A 17,129-nucleotide genomic window follows, 5' to 3' on the forward strand; every position below is an offset into this window, starting at 1 on the left:
CCCACGTGCCATGCAAAGCTCGTCTCGTAGTAAGCGCATGAGCACCTGAACGGAACACCTTTCATCACATTCTCCTCCTAGCAAGCGACATGTTCGGTTGGAAAATGATTGACAAAAGCATGTCGTTATTCTGACATCCCCAAAATGTGGCTGTGCCCTGCTGCGGACGACGTTGGCACAGCCTAGGCAAATCATGTGAGGTGAAACTGAATGCATGTTCCAAACAATGATCTCTGATCGCAGCCCTGGAAAACCAGGGTGCTGGTTTAGTGTCCAAACTGGCATCCGCCACTGTGAGGAAGAATTAACCGCCAATTACGATACTTCCTATTATGAAATTTGAGCACAACTCTTTCAGGTTCTTAAATTGCACTGGTTGCATCACTCATTGTTCACAAAATGTTATAGTGACATTTCACTTTGTGAGAGCGGGTTACGTGCAAGCGCATGTGTTCTATTCCCTTTTTGTGCACTACGCATAAAATGTCTTCAAAATGTTTTGATTGTGTGCAAGTGTGGTGGTGTTTTCAAGGCTTACTTTTTGCTTTGTATGTTTTATGTTCGTTTTTCTATCTTTATGAAGTGTAAAATGCCATTAGGAATGATGGCAAGGCACTGTAAGCACATGCACAGTCTTTATTATTTCTAGCAATTTAGTAATGTACTATTCACACTACAGTCAAACCCACTTATAACAATATTCAAGTGCCACAAAAGTTCCATTCTTACAACTGATAATTGTTATAACCTGGCTGCATGAAAAAAATCAAGATAGGGGGATCGCAAAGCTGTTGCGAGAAAACTATAACGGCGGGGAGGCCCCAGTGCCCCTCCTCGCCCCCACTTTTCTCCATCTGGCTGCTGATTGTGTTGACTTGCTTGCTTCCTGGGCACTCCGATCGTGTGTAACAAGCTGCAGCTGTCGGCATTACAGAGTGGCACTGCTATAACAACTGCAAAGAGGGGTCACGGGTGGCAAGCGATACGCGATACGCAAGCGATCGCTTTGGTGGCCCCAAAAGGGGCCTTTTAAATATGCGCAAAGGTTGCCACGGCAGCCTGTCAGCTTGAGAAATCCAGAAGAAACGCTGAAGCGAGATCCCCACAAGCATCTCGCCACATACTTCTCACTGGCTTGCACGAGAAAACCCTATGACTGTCAATCTTGCAAGCTTTATGCGAAACTTGCTGACATCCTTCTCCAAAGCATTCAGGTGCTCCACGTAGTGCAGAGGATGGTTCCTAGAGAATATGAAGCAACGGAGGGACTGAATCATCTGCCGGGCCTCCTGCGAGAACAATGTTGAGGCAGTGTGCCCTAACATGCCATCACTGCAGTCGTTGCTGTCGCTATCCCATGCAATCATGTTCGCGACAATAGCCTCATCGGTTAGAAGCACTACGTTTACACATCTACAGCCATGCACTTTGTTTTCGCTGGCAACGTTGAGCACTGCCGATGATCAGCGGGCAGATCAGCTATCTTCCATTTCGGCGGCGAGTCAAACGAGGCTGAGTAACCATGTGGCCAGAAATGATTTCAACGCAACCAACAAAGACAAACGCGAGCGATTAAACCACTTTTAGAACTGTGCTGAATGAGGAGCCAGCGAGCAATTTGGGAATAGCGCAGTTGCCGTGATCCATTTGTATTTCAGAGGGTGGTGCGGCGTAGAGCTATGGGCGCCACCGCCCATTTGCATTCGGAGGGTTGGAAGGGCAATGGGAGAGAGGCGCGTGGAGAAGGCTAGAAAATGAGCATACGGCAGGTGTAGGGGCAGCGGGCCATCATTCAGTGGCTCGAATTTCAAGTTTTCTTTTTTTCTTTTCAGGGATTTCGCATTTCACTACCTTTCGGCATGGACACCCAGCAGCCAGACTTCATCATTATAATCGATAATGCGGCAGCGGGGCACTGTAGTAAGCGGGTTATTTCACCATGGAAAAATATACAAAAGTTGACGGTGCGCCAGCTTCTCCTTGTTATAACTGATATATTGTTAATACTGGTATCATTATTGAGTGGGTCTGAGTGTAATCATTTTCCCCTTCTCCTTCCTCTTCTGGAGTTTCCTGGGCAAGCCAAGCCCACGCCTTTTGCCGGACTTGTTCAGCTTGTGCTCGGCGCTATGGACGGTTTCGGTGTCAGTCAACTCATGCTCGGCGTGCTGACGTTTGCGTCGCTGCTCCATTCTTTTCGCTCGATGCTTGGCCTCTCGATTATGAAATGAACCCGGTACACCCATAGCGCACACAGAACCAGTAGCAACTGCCAGAGGAGGTCAACCCAAGGCGTCTCTGCTTACCCTTCACCTCTGCAATGCTTTGCCTCCTTTCTCCTTCCCTGCTTCGCTCAATGCCGTTTAAACTTTTCTCTAGGTGGCGTTGTTTTGCTGCACAATCGGCACACTCCTCTGTACTTTTCCCGCAGCGCAATTCTCTTCTCCACCTCCAGCCGCCTTCCTCCTCTGGCACTCGCTTCCCTTGTGGCGACACACATAACCTCACCAATTTCACAGACAGGGCATGTCCACTTGGGCATAAAAAATGTGATCATGGGAACGTGTGGCTTGTGCGGAGTGCGTTTTCTAGTGGCAGTGGCGCAGAAGGCCTTAAGCCCACAGGAGCACTTTGTTTCCATAATGCTATCAGGAGATGTGCTCGCCACATGCCTTAGTAATGACCGTGATTGGTGACTGGGTGACGGCACACTCTACTATGCCACTATCTCACTGCGGGTCACCGCAGTGGAGCACAGCTCTTGCACAGAACCAGCGTTGGAACTCTGCTTTCCTCATCGCCTTTTCACCATAACCTCCTTCTCCGCATTTTTCTTCATGCTTCTGCTGTACCCTCATCCACCGCTTTCCTTTTCGCACTCTCTTCGCTATCACCATCTCATTCTCAGCTGCGCTCCACTCGTTTGTTATGCCGGTTATGCAAACGCCTAGGTCCCGGTACAAGACTACATACCGCGTATTCCATATTTGGCCAGTGGACTTCAAAAAATTCCTGTCCACGAACTAATTGAGAGCAAACATCAATCACAGGCTAGCATATTGTAGTCTAAGTTGTTTGAGATGTACTTAAACATCGGTACTTGCCTGCATTTTGTAGAATGAAGCAAAAACTGCTTTCAGCTACGAGCACAGATTTTGCAGACGGGAGCCAAGCTGCCGATTCGACAGGTCGTGCCATCTGGTGGACGGCAAAGAAAACAACTTCTCGGCTCAGGGAATAGGAGAGAAGTGCGCTTGCTTTGAAGATGCAGCGCTTGCAGTTCGTCTGCCACTCTTTTTTGCAACATTCATTTCGACGGGCAGACGAAATGCATCTGCTGCATCTTCGAAGCAAGCGCACTTCTATCCTATCCCCCCAAACTGAGTTTTTTCCTCACTGTACGCCAGATGGTGCAACCTGTCAGATCAGCAGCTTGGCTCCTGTCTGCAACATCTGTGCTCGTAGCCAAAAGCAATTTCTGGTTCGTTCTGCAAAATTCAGGCAAGTATCAAAGTTTAAGTAGATCTCAAACAACTTAGACTACAATATGCTACCCTGTGAGCGATGTTTGCTCTCAATTAGACGAGTAGTTTGTGGACAGGAATTTTTTAAAGTCCACCGGCCTAATACAGAAGACACTGCATATATACATATATACACACAACACCATTTAGGTGGAGACACTTCTCGGCTTGCTTGCTAGACGCGATCAATCAAAAAGGTAGCAACGGCGCACGTTCATCGGCCTCAATGATGGCAGCGGATACCTACAGGCTGGACGACGCAACTTCAGTAAGAAAACAGGCAAAAGCTGGCGCAGACAAGGAACGCGCGCATGACACAAGCAACCAGAGAAGGGCATCTGCACGCGGCGTCGCGGCGCCGTAGCTGCTAGGGGATGCCCTCCCCCCACCCCCACCCCCCACGCTCTCCCCTCACCACGGTGACCTACCCGCAAAGCTCTTTTCATTGGGCGAGGAGGAAAGGGTGTTCGGAGAGCCTTTCCTCCTTTCTGGTTTGTGCGATCCGGCGGGGTGCTGCTTGAAAGTATTGCTGTCGCGTGCTGCGGAACGATTTCGAGATGTTTTACATCGTACTCTGCGAAATTTACGCAATGACAGTTCATATAAGGTCGTCAGGGAAGCCTTTCGGTGCATCGCTAACTACAGTACGCAGAAATATCTCTTGGGGTCGCAAACACGCGACGCGCATTATCAGCAGCGGTGCGTGTATATGTTGTGCACTATTTTGCGTATATCAGTTTTAATTCAACGTAGGGAACCGGCGTCTCTGTATTACCAGCATGAAATGGTAAATCTGCTCACTATCTGATCGCCTGGCGTAGGGACTAAAACGTAAGATCGCATGCTCGTGTACGGCCAACCTAAGGCAACGACGAAACATCTAAGCGGCAGGCGCTATCAAATATTTGTGATACACCGGCATCATTCTCACACATTTCAATTAGGTCTACTAGGCTTGAGATCACTATGTCTACGCTAGCCTTCTGCACGAGGCCGATGGCGTTGCTCAACACAGCGATCACATATACGGTTGGTGAACCTGCATGATACATAAGCTATATATGTGCTTCGATCGGCATTGCCTTTAAAGCCATAATATCCGAGATGGATTGCATAAAAAGAATGCGATGGCTATTTTTGAAAAAAAAATATATATTTCCGTAATACGTGTGAGCGCTTCGTAGAGGAGAGCACGTTGTTGGGCGAGTCGGTCGTACATACTTAAAGAAGGGAATTGCGCTAAAAGAGACACGGACGAGTAAGGACATGGACGGGCGCATTGTTTGCGCCCGTCCATGTCCTTACTCGTCCGTGTCTTTTTAGCGCAATTCCCTTCTTTAAGCTTCGTAGAGAACGAAACGAACACAACCACAAAAAAAAAAAAAAACTGTTATCCTCTTTCTCGAAAAAGAAAACGGGCTAACGCCGCAGTACGACCTCGCATAGTCACGCCGCGCAACGCTTATAGATCTATGAACGTTGATGCCGCATGCTTGGATTATGCGCTATATAGAACGAAGATTTCAGTAATTCAGCACCTACCACTGCTTAGGATGCTTGAGCAGTTCGTAAACGGTCGCTTAATTTGCTGGACAAGTACAGTTCACACTGTAAGGTATGCTGTTATTACTAACCAAAACTATTTTATTCATGGGTGGAAACCTCATCCACTGAACCAAGTAGTCACACAATGTAATCTGCAGCTAACAGTTTGAATGCTTGTCAAAGTATAACGTACAGCACAGCTCCTATCGTAGCAGAACGGTACCCACGGTCGTCGCGTATGTTTCATTGCTCCTAAACCGCCGCTTAGAACTAGAGGATAATACTGCAATAAGGTCACATTAGTGAATAGAACATCCAGAAATACACAATTGATCTCCGGGGCTGATTGTAGGCCCAAACACTCGCGCACATATCGTGCTGCCTGCTCCGTCCGCCTCAACGCCAGCACAAAGTCCGGCCATACCCGACTTAAACCACTGAAGTAAGTCTCACAGAACCATTTTCCACGCAAAAGACGCACGTCATACTAAATAAACCGCACGAGCACCCCCCCCCCCCCCCCCAAAAAAAAAAAAAAAAAAAAAACTCCGGAAACTACCGCCGAGCGTATACCTGCCATGCAAGACGGCATGCTCGCCTAAGCCAGCATGCCGCGAAAAAACTGTCTTTACCTGCTGGTCTATACCAACGGGAGATAAAACCAACAAAAATTTTCCTATCTTGAAAGTGCGTCGTTCCGCCGATAGGTATCCGCGCGCGCGGCCGTCACCGGGTCGATGGACGCGCACCATTGCTATCTGGTCGATCGCGTCGCGAGTGTCCTCACCCAAAGCGTAATATTAACACCGAGGCCACAGCCAAGCCCCTTCCAGGGAACGGCCTATCCAGAAGAGACCGTTCCACGCTCCTGCGCTTGCGGACTGGCTGCACCTGGACTGCGGCCCGGCTGTACGCCAAGGGCCGCGCCACGTGCGTCACCTGCCCGCAAGAGGTGCGGGGACCCCGAGACTGGAGCACCTTCTCTGTGCCTGCCCATCCTTGGCACACGAACGCTCCATATAGTGATCAGCACTTACAGACGCCACGGCCTTCCAGCGGCCACAGAGACTGACCTGCTGTTCCCGGTGTGTCCCCGGCTCCCTGCGCTGCGAAGCCTGCTGGAGTTTATAAATTACGCTAATGACACTGCCCAGGCGGCGCGGCCGAGTAGTGATCGTCAGCGCCTCTTGCGGCATCTTCCGTCAAAACTGACACTGACGGACCACGCTACTCAGGCTGCCCACGCGGATCTGCCAACGAGATCGCATGTTCATGCTTGTTGTGAAACGAACAAATGGCGCAAGTTTTGCTGTGCAGTTTCAAACCAATCTCAAAATTAGACGGTCATCCGGATATGCCCTGCCATTCGTCATAACGGGGAAAAGCTCTACGCTGCCGGGCGCGTTCACAGCGTGAAAGAAGTCGCCGGTGTGACTGTGATGGCGAAGTGTCACTCCCAGCAAGGCAAACATTGGCCAACCATTTGAGCTACCGTTATAGACAACGGTAGCTCAAATGGTGGGCCAAGAACACCTACGCTTAATGCTTAATAAGCTCAGCCATGCCTGCACACTCACTTGAGCTGCTTGATCATGAGCATAATTGGTGCACGCTGTTTTGACACACTTGCAAAGCCTCATTGACCATAGATGATAGGAGCCATATCTTTTCGAATTACTAAATGGCTCTTTTAAACAACTTGCACAAAAATTGTATTAGACTGCTACGTTCTGCCAAGCAACCACAGTACTTTGTTTACAACTGCCGAGGCACCGGCACGACCTTGGGCCGTTCCGGCCGCCAAGACTCGGGTGACCGTATCCGGCAACCCGAACCCAAGCAGAGCCGCGCAGCGTGAAGCGCTCAGCGACTCACGCAAGCCGGAACACCTGCAGCCATCACGCAGTACGCTTCGTGCAGGGAAATAAATAGCTCTAAAAGACATGAAGAATTTACAAAAATATTTAAGTCGGCTCTTTCTCGACCAAAAACTTCAGTCTACTGATTACAATACTATCTAGCGCGATCCTCCAGGAGGGAAGCGCGAGCACAAAACCACGGCCAGCCAGGCAATCTGTAGAGACGGAGGGCAGGCAGTCCTGAGCGGCCGTTAGCAGTACCGCCGTACCCACGCTTTCTTTCCTGGCAGTTTTCGATGTCTTGCACATTTGCCATCGTAAAACAGCGGTATGAGAACGTTTACCTGCAGGACGGCGGCGCACGTGGTTCAGAAGTTTCGAATTACACACGGCCATAACAACAACACGTGCGCCAGCTGGATTCTACGCCGTCGACTGAAGTTGTATCAGTGCCAGAGTTGCGCTTTCGACGCTACAGGTGGCGCGGCTGTCGCCGGGAAACGACTATTCGAGAGGCAGCATAGGCGCCTGTGCAGCGCGGGTCCTACGGGTCCTTACAAATGAAAATACTGCTGAACTCGTACGGGTCCCTGCCCATTCGAGGAATCAAGGGAATGAGGAGGCGCACTGGGTAGCCCGAGGTCTAATCAACCGGGAGGTGTGCCCCTCAGACTCGGATTCCATGGATGAGGCACCGACGACATACCACGAGATAACAAACTACTACAAGCAAAAAAGGCGAATCTACCCGCCTCCAAACGCAAGCCTCACGCGAGCGCAAGCCTCGATCCTGCGTCGAATCCAAACTAAGTCGTTGCCCAGCCCACATTGGCTGGCGCGCCATAATTACCAACGGGCAATGGAACCCAATATGTCAAAACTGCACAAATCAAACATTGGCTACCCAAAATCACATTCTTTGGGGGGTGCGAGGGCTTACCCCTCCCAGGTCGCTCCTGCCAGCTCCCTCACAACTGACGTGGGAGGAGCTCCTCAGAACGCCGGATCAAAAATTACAAAAAGCCCTCGTTGCCTGTGCCAAAAGGGTCGCTCCTCGTGAGGGGCCATCCTAGATAACTGAGCAGAATCTCAATAAAGTTGTAACCACCACCACCTCCACTGTCAGGAGCGGCCACGCCCCCCCCCCCCCCCATCCTCTCTCCTTCTCTATAATCTTTCACTTTCCACGCCCTCTCCCCTGACGATCGACGCTTCGCCGTGCTCCCTCACAGGTTGCAGAATCAAGCGTCTTCCCTTTCTTTAGATCCCTATCATCACAGCCGAGGCCGACGCTCCACGCAGGAACGGGGGCCCCGGAGCTGCGCTCTAAAAACCGGCTGTGCCGGTGGGCAACCGGCCAGGTGGCAACCCTATAACCGATTGAGTGTCGGCGAAGACAAGGCCGACATAATAAAGCGTGAAATACGTCAATAATATAAGATACGAAATCTGTGAATAATGAAGATGGAAGATAGACATAATAGAGAGAATTAACATTTAATTATCGAATCATCTGAACCAGCATGTGCGCGTCGCCTTTTCTTTAGCGTCGACACCGGTTGACCAGTCTTTTTTTTTTTCCTTATTTATTTTAAGCGGTGCAGAGGCACTGGTCGTGAACGTATGCGTTGTCTAACTTGCACGCGGAATGAGAAGGAGCGCTAGAACTGCACGTGAGCAGCTGCGCCACACCAGCACGCGCGGCACTTGGGAGCATGCACGTCCACGCTTACAGAACGCGACATAGGGTTGCGTTGCATCTCAAGTCTGCAATGCAGTTTTTTTTTTTTTTTTTTTTTTAAGCTGTGCCGAGGCGCTGCTGCTGAATGCTTGCGTCGTCTAACTTGCACGCGGAACTAGAAGGAGCGGCAACGCGACCGCGACCAGTGCGGCACAAGCTAGGTGTCGCATTCCAGAGACCGGAGAGCGGCGTTGTCTACCTACAACGGCGGCTGTGGTAGCTACATCAGAACGCGGTCGGGCGTCCCCGGTTCCTGAGCATCAACGGAGCCCTTCGCATGGACCGAAGTCGACGACGAAGACGGAGGTTTAATTATACACGATACGCGAAATTCCGTAAGTAGGCTTTCCCACATATGCATCTCTTTTGACTCTATATCCAATTACGATGACCGACCTGTTGAAGCTGGGGGACGCGTTCCGAAGTCTCGGATGGTACGAGGAAAGGATTGGGAGCGGGGATGGTGGCATCAGTCCGCACACCAACGCCTTATTTCCAATTTGATTCTAGTAAGAAAGTCTGTCCGACATACCCTTAGACACTGCGTAAGTAAAAAATTGCAGACGATTACGTTGTACTTCCGAATGCGAAATTTGTGCGCAGCTCTTCAGCTGTGTTTTGGCTTTTCGATATATTATTTGGCAAAAACGCAGTGGCGAACGGCGGTGGCTATGCGTTTCGGCTTGGGCACCGAGCCGGCGCTCTCTGGAGGAGGTACGAAGAGAGCAAGGCTCGCGCCGTGCGCGGAAGATGGCGCCAGGAGCGCGCGCGCGCTATAGCCCCTTAAACTTAGCGCGCGCAGCTAGAGCAGCGCGCTGGCACAAAGCCACCTTTAGATGGCCCCGGCTACGGAGGCGATTACGGCGAGGCACGACGGCGACGCGAAATGCAGGAACGGGCGCCAAAGAGCTGCGCTCTAAAATAAGTTCGGAAGTGCTTTTACCGCGGTCCCGTACATGACGCTAGCTGACACCTATGCCTTCTAAACAAAATTACGACTCCTTCGGCAGGTGAAAACAGTCAATATTTTGATAATGCATTAATACCCAAATAAAAAAAAAACAAGAACATAATTTTCACCAATGCAAGAACTGTCATTCCCTTTATGGCACATATAGCCATTTCCGGCAGGGGTGCACACCGTAGTGCACACAACATCATCCTTTCCAATTCTATAGCCCGAGATCAACCATGGTGGTAGGGCCTGAGAGGTGTGGGTAAGTGCACTTGTGGAACTTTGAACATTATCTATTCAAGGCTAGCCTGCAAGCATCTTGGCAGGAACTGACTGAGGCACCAGAAAGGTGGATTGACAGGCCAGCGAGTACTCAGGTGAGTTCCCAAAGCAACAGGTACACATGTTCAACATCTTAAAAGGTTTATCTCAAACAGAAAGGTTGGTTTATACCTTCTGTAGATCTGACTAGTGAGCACTTCGCATTGCTGGTGCCAAGGTCTTCCAAAAAATGTAATGTCAACAATAGAGACCAAGACAAAAAATTAGCAGTTTCGCCAAAAATGCAAAGCATCCATTGCGATAGCAAATTATTAGACAGCTGTACGAAGTAAGGATAGTAGTTTTATCAGCAGTATAAACTCGTAAACATTCACTTAGTAACTTAACCAACAAGCATGGTGTCACATGCACACAGGAAAACAAACACATCTTACTCGATGACCACGGACTTGTCAAAACGCTGGCATAAGGAAGAGTGGCAGCAGCAGCGAGCAAACTGACATTCGTGCTGCCTTTCGCTTCAACGCGAACTAAGCGGTCAGAAACCAGTGCACACGAAGTTATCAACCCTCGGTGCACCTAAGACTTGGCTCATCGCAAATTGCTTTCAAGATAAGGCCAGCGCAGCCATGTTAAGCCATGCCATATACAGTCGCTGCCAGAGTAGAATCTATAAAGTATTGTCTATACTATATTCAAATGGTTGTCAGCTGCACAAAACTGTTTATTTATTCATCCTAGCTTAGTTATATTTAAAAACAAGCTTGTTTTTGTAGCTGGTTGAAATAACGCTGAACATCTAATGCAGGCTTAGTATCTGCCCTTCAAACACCAGCAAAAAAGGAAACTGATCTACGAATAATCTCGCAGCATCCAACTGAGCACTTTCGATAGAGTCAAGTTGGGGGCACTTCAGATCCTCAAACCTCAGGGGCACATGCTTTGCCTCTTTATGCTTTACATTGGCTGATGTTACAGTCCTGCCTCTATATGTAACTGCGTACAAAAAGCAATTAAGGCCCCCAAACAATAACGTCACCTTAACTTATAACATCTCTTCCCGAGTAGGTGGCCTGCTGTCACGTTCTCAGTTGTGGCTGTAGCTCGAAATGCAGCCTGAAGTCTAACAGTTGCATCCACAGCTTTCGTTGGCAAGCTGCCCCCACTAATTTTTTTTATTTCTTTATGCTTCCCTTTGTATACTGGGCAAGCCTTCTGTGAGAATGAAACAAACTACATATTTAGCAGTGGCATAGCCAGAAACTTTTTTTCAGGGCGGCAACTCACTTGACAGAGGAGGGGAGCAGCATGTGACTTGTGTGTCGCCTCCTGGTTATGCCATTGATTTTAACCTCATAGAGTAGCCTCCAGTATGTTTTGTTTTCTAGTTATTAGAATAATTTGGTGATTAACTGAGTTTTTAACTTTATTGCTACAATGGCAATAGAAGGCTTATAGAACACATTTGAGAATATTACTTTCAGTTCGTTACAACGCACTATTCTCATATAGCTCTTTCTTTCTTTTAATATTTGACAAGAAGGCTGCCATGGTGCACAAGCGGCAGGCTGTGGCAGTCTTTAAATGTTTTGCAGTTTTCTTACACAGCAACACATCATTAATGACAGAAAACATTGTTTTCTAAAATATTGTATGCTAGCATTGTGGTTATAAAGTTAATAATTAAAGTATATTAATTAATCAATACTAATTACTCTATACCAACAAAATACATACAGCTGGTTTCATCCACTGGGAAGGCTTCACTTTTTTTTAAGCTTGTTCAGTGTTAGCTGAGACACCTAACATATCCTACTGTCGTAACAGGGGTTCCAAACCAGAAAGAGGCCACATAATATAGGGCAGGACTCCCTGTGGGCCACATGGCAACGTTCACAAGTGCAAGGCGATGATAAAACACACGTCCAACACAGAAACTTGGCCAGTTAGTGAAGGTTCACAATGGAGAATGAACAGATGACAATAAAAAAAGTGCCGGTCCTCTTTCATTCTTGGAGCTTTCCATTATAAGCAGCTGGAAAGCCATAATGAAGCAATATCAGGGAAACTTCAGGATGGTCTAATTTTGCTTTTGTTAAATACAAGGTAAAAGTGAACTTATGGCCTACAAACGTGCAACAAATAAGGAGACCAATGTTATAGTAATCTGAGGACTTGTGAAAGATTGCTTCAAACTAGAGGTAACCTGCCCATGTAGTTAACATCCTCTGGCTAGTGTTTTAGATATCTAAAGGTACACCAGCTACTCATAGGTTAAAACTCAATATTGAATCCTAGGCAAACCAGTTCAGCAGATATCCACCTGATAGCAGCACAGAGCTGCAGTAAACCCATACAGGTGTACCAGAGGAAAGTTATGAAGCAGTAAAGAATTAAAAAAAAAATCGAACCTTTCTTTTGAGAAACCCAAGTGGCTGTTCTTTGTAGCCTTCTGCTACTGGAGGTGCATGACACTTTTTCCCTTTCATGAATCTTAATTATACCAGACATTGTGAATATCTGCCAAACTGATTTGCCAAGGGTTAGCTTTTGAGTTTTAACATATGGGTAGCTGGTTGAAAGGCGCTGAAGGCATTACTGGCGCAGCACATATCATAAGAGCACGTGCAACTGTACTTGGAAAGAGTAGCAACTAGGGCTCAAGCACAGAAAGTACACGATTGATTATTTTATTCATTTGTTTATTTATACATACTGCAATCACCACAGGTATAATTTTAAAAGGGTGATACAAGAAAGCCATGCATCAATGGCAAGTATGCCTTAAAAAAATGGGCTCATGCTAACAAGAAACTTGCAGTGGTTATGTATCACAGTGGAACATTGTGGCACACACACACACAGCAAATTGTTCATGCAACTGAGAGAGACTAATTATGAAACAGAAATCAATGCTTTTTTGTCTCCTGAGACTCAGAAGCAAGACTCACCCATTAGTGGCAGCTTCAGGCTTTTTCTGTTCAGTTTTCTTGCTTTCGGCTTTCTTCTCATCAAACTTTTTCTCTTCTACCTTTTTCTCAGAAAAGGTTTGCGAGGAGACACGAGTCAAGGCAGGTACTCGCTTGGCTTTTCTTTCTTCTTGTCTGCAAAACACCAGAATGTAAGGACACCTTTCTCATTTTTTTCTCACTGAATTTAGTGCTACAGCATGTGTCACTGAAAACAATGCACATACACATGCTGACCCTAAAATTTAAAGAATAAAAGTCCAAGGCATAAAACAGTAAAATTTTACGAAAAATACTAAACATTGCCTTATTATCAAGAATTTCACTGTTTCTTTTAAAATTCTGAATCCTGTGGGAAATCCTGTGGGAGTGCTATTTATGAACAGACACTCTGATAGGCACAGCTAAAATGATTTGCACCAAAAACAGAAATATTCATGTACTTTATTCATGAAACATTAATATAAACAACAGCTGAATTAGAAGTTGCCGGTTATTCACTGGATCTACGGAACGGGTGGTGGTGATTCTGGGAGGTTTTAATAATCGAGTGGATGTGGAAGGTCAGGCTCTGAAAGAAAGTCGGTCAGAGACTCAATATTCATTTGAAATCAGTTTTTCACTATACTGAAAAAAAAAAAGAAAAATCCTAGAGTTACTGATGACATTATGACAATCATAAACAAGCATAAAAATCTGACCTTTTACAACGAAATCGTAAAAATTGGCAGGTATTCACATGATAGTGATTCTCAAATGGCAATCTGCACAAACTTTTTAAATGTCTATAAGCAGCAACTTAAAGGGACTCTGTCTTTAAATACTAATACAGTTTAGGTTAATGAAGTATATTTCAAGATTCGTTTCATGTTCACCTATTAGAAAACAAAATGAAGGTTGAAGTTCCATTCGTTTAGAATTTTGTGCCACAACGCCAGCAGCAGTATGTCAGTGTGATACCACAGATTTCGAAGTACTTCTTCAAATTTGGCACCGTTATGGCTGAGTAAAAGTTCTTGAAACTTGCCAAGTTCAGTCTTTGGCTCCTTCAGAATACAATGTAGTCTGCCTCTACTCATAAATTAAATAGGCCGAAGCAGACATCAAAATTCATGACATCATGTTGAACTCGTGTGGAAACTCCAAGAAAGCATCACCACCCACCTGTCATTTTTGAGTCTTTTCTGGCTAACCAAACTACTTGTCACAGTAAGAGTGGCTTTTCTGGTGTTGTAGGAGGGTAACTTACTAATGTAGATAAAAACTTTTTCACTTTAACATCCCCGTAAAGAAAAGTGCGATTTCTCTTTACTTGAAGCATCCTGAATGGTATGGCCGTATGATAGAAAGCTGCAACTTTCCATGTATCACAACATACAGTAGCGGTTGGTTGAAAAAAGAATGCTTGACTTGCATAACCAGATGTGAATGGAATATTCATTAGGCAGTAAAATATACGGATCCCATGCACTGTGAGAATCGATGTAAGCGAAGCTTCCTGTGCTGTTCGCGTTTATCGATGATAATTAGCAGTGATGTTGATGGTTCACGTTTAATTTCTTCAACTTTTAGTCCAACACAAAAGTGTCGAGTTGATGTTAAACGTTACCTTGTGTGCACTACTACTGCTTGTCTGCATATTAGTGCGAACACACCGGGGGGAGGTGTTTGCTGGAGGCGTTGTCGTGCGCCTTACTTCATAACCTCTCAGAGGGTTGAGCACTGTCACTGCCTCACATGGCACATCGCATTGGGGCAGAAGTGTTAAACTTTAATTCACTTATGGGGCTATACGTGTCAAAACCACAATCGGATTATGAGACACAGTGGTGGATTCCAGATTAATTTTGACACTGTGGTGCTCTCTAATGTGTTCCTAAATCTAAGTGCACATGCGTTTTTCATTTTGCCCCCGTCGAAATGTGGCTGCCACAGTCAGGATCAAACCCATGACCTCAAGCAGTGCCAAAGCCACAAAACAACCGCGGCAGCCACAGAAGTGTTGATTTGATGTGCAACCACTTCTATAGTGTCGCCTAGACCTTACAGTGTGCTTTAATGCGACTCTGCTTCTGTACGCCCAGCGTAAGTTGTCCACTTAACACATCTGCATGGTGTTTATTTTTCAGAAATAGCAGAAACATACCGTACCTTGAACTTAAATTTATACTGTTTGCCCGGAACTGCTGTCATGTCTATAGTAATAGCGTTTCCTTGCCCTTTACACATCACCTTTTCCCAATCTCCCCTCTCCCCCCTGCTTGCATGGGAACTGCAAGTGAAGGGCGGCAAGGTTGCTACTCACTTGTCTTGCAACTGTGCCTGTTCTACCCAGGCTGTGTCTCCTCTCCCCTCCTCTCTTCCATTCTATCTAGCTTCCCTCTGGACTTGCACGTAAGTAGAAAGGTAAGCGCTGCAATTTCTGCAATGCTTTTGTGGGTGTCACGGATAATTACAGCTGTCAAGAGGCTAATGTGGCGATGCCCAGGGAGCTCCAGAGGGCTCAGGGCTTTGCACATTTGACACGATGCAAAGGTTCAAACGAGTTTCTCACATTGCTTTTATTCTCTGCCACACTTGTGACATGCATACACACGCTCTGAACCACCTCCTACCACAGTGTGCCAGACAGCAGCAGCAGTGGTAAAGTTGAAGGAAGAGGCAAAGAAAGCTTCTCTTTAACATCCAGTTCTGCACCACCACAAAAAGCGTGACAAAATATTCTGGGCAGCTCTTTCTCTCAAGCTGACAGAGTGCAACCGGCCACAAGATACTGCTGGGCCTGCAAACGCGTAGCTGCGCTCTGTGTAGCGCCAGTGCAGCTGCTATGGCTGCACATTGAAGCAAATATGCACAGGCACAATGACCCCTAAAGGTAAGGCTTCATGTAGCCTGCTACTTTATAGGCCCACCAAGACCGCATCTTGGTGCAGTGAAGCAAATTTTGCTTTCAGTAGCATAATGCTGTAGCAGCAACCGAACCTTGAGTTTGTTTGCTGCATGTGAACAGACAGTTACACCACCTCAAACCCAGTACACTGTGTCATTGACTTCAGCAAGCATTTATCCATCAGCTTGTCTAGTAGTCATAAAGCCATGCCCCCCCGCATCACTTCACCTGCGCAGATTAGGTTGAAATGAAAGTGGATGAAAAAACAATTGGCAGCAGGTGGCATAAGAACCCACATCCTGCTGTTTCCTTTCTTTTCGTTCATTACATAGCGAGGGTCTCAAATCCAGCAGATTTTACGCCTTCAGGTAACATGTGTGGGTTGATTGACCAGTTGCCTTCACCGAGATAGATCATGTATTCGTGACACCTGCAGGAGAAAGGATGCTCCACATTTGCCGCCAAGGTTTGTGAGCGGTGGCGCTGGCTAACACTCCCAGGCACTGGCGTAATCATGTTGCTGCCAAAAATTTACACACGCAGCAAAGTAAAATACACTTGGTTACAGCAATAACAGCTGTTTTTGTCTGTTTAAGCTCTGTGCCACCAGGAGGCAGCACCATGCAGGCTGCTCCCGTTTACACCTCCGCCCCAACGCCCCGTCCGTCTGCGGTTACCCGAATACCGGACAAGCTAAACCTCTCTAATACTGGGCCGACCTGTGGCGGACTTGAAGCAGGCGTTAACTCTTTAGATGCCATGAGAAAATGGTCGGGTTGTTTATAGGTCTTGGAAAAAAATTATTTATCACTACAAATAATATTGCAGCACACATTTCAGCATAGCATATTGTGCATAATGAAATGCTCTTTCCAAAAACATATATTGCCCGACAAAAAAATTTATTAGGTAAAACAAAAATTCTAGAAAGCACCATTTTTACTGCCAGTTGATAAAATACTTTAGGGATGAGGACTCGAGTTATGATTCCGAAGCAAAGCAAGTTCAAGCTCTGACGGTGACAATGTTTTGAGTCAGCCAAACACAATATATATATAGCAATAAAAAAACAGGATATTTACATAAACATTAATACCAAAGGAAATTCAGAATATACATTTGAAAGATAAGTAACCCAGGAATAGTCTGAAAAAATAAATGCTCAGTACACCACCGTTATTCGTATACAAAAAAGAAACTAAGACCAGTTCGTCACTCATGCCATGCGGTGAAGCAGTTCCTGGATTTTGTGAAGCATAGGTGCACTCCACACTTTTCCCACAAGATGCCTGGTTTTTGTTCGACTTTGCGGCCCTCATAACACATTTTACAATTCCACCTTTTGGGCATCTTCTGGGGATGGT

At 46.6% G+C, this 17,129-nt stretch overlaps 1 protein-coding gene across 2 annotated transcripts in view; it reads right to left on the bottom strand.

Moving 5' to 3' along the window:
* Positions 1-17,129, bottom strand: part of LOC126536475 (tudor domain-containing protein 7B-like) — a 127,372-nt gene that overhangs the window by 19,509 nt on the left and 90,734 nt on the right. For both annotated transcript variants that reach the window (XM_050183450.3, XM_050183451.3), the window contains exon 20: positions 12,858-13,010. In XM_050183450.3, coding sequence (XP_050039407.1) covers positions 12,858-13,010 — 153 coding nt within the window. The remainder of the gene's footprint in view (positions 1-12,857; positions 13,011-17,129) is intronic.

The sequence above is a fragment of the Dermacentor andersoni genome, chromosome 4, assembly GCF_023375885.2.
Source record: "Dermacentor andersoni chromosome 4, qqDerAnde1_hic_scaffold, whole genome shotgun sequence".
Lineage (NCBI taxonomy): Eukaryota > Metazoa > Arthropoda > Arachnida > Ixodida > Ixodidae > Dermacentor > Dermacentor andersoni.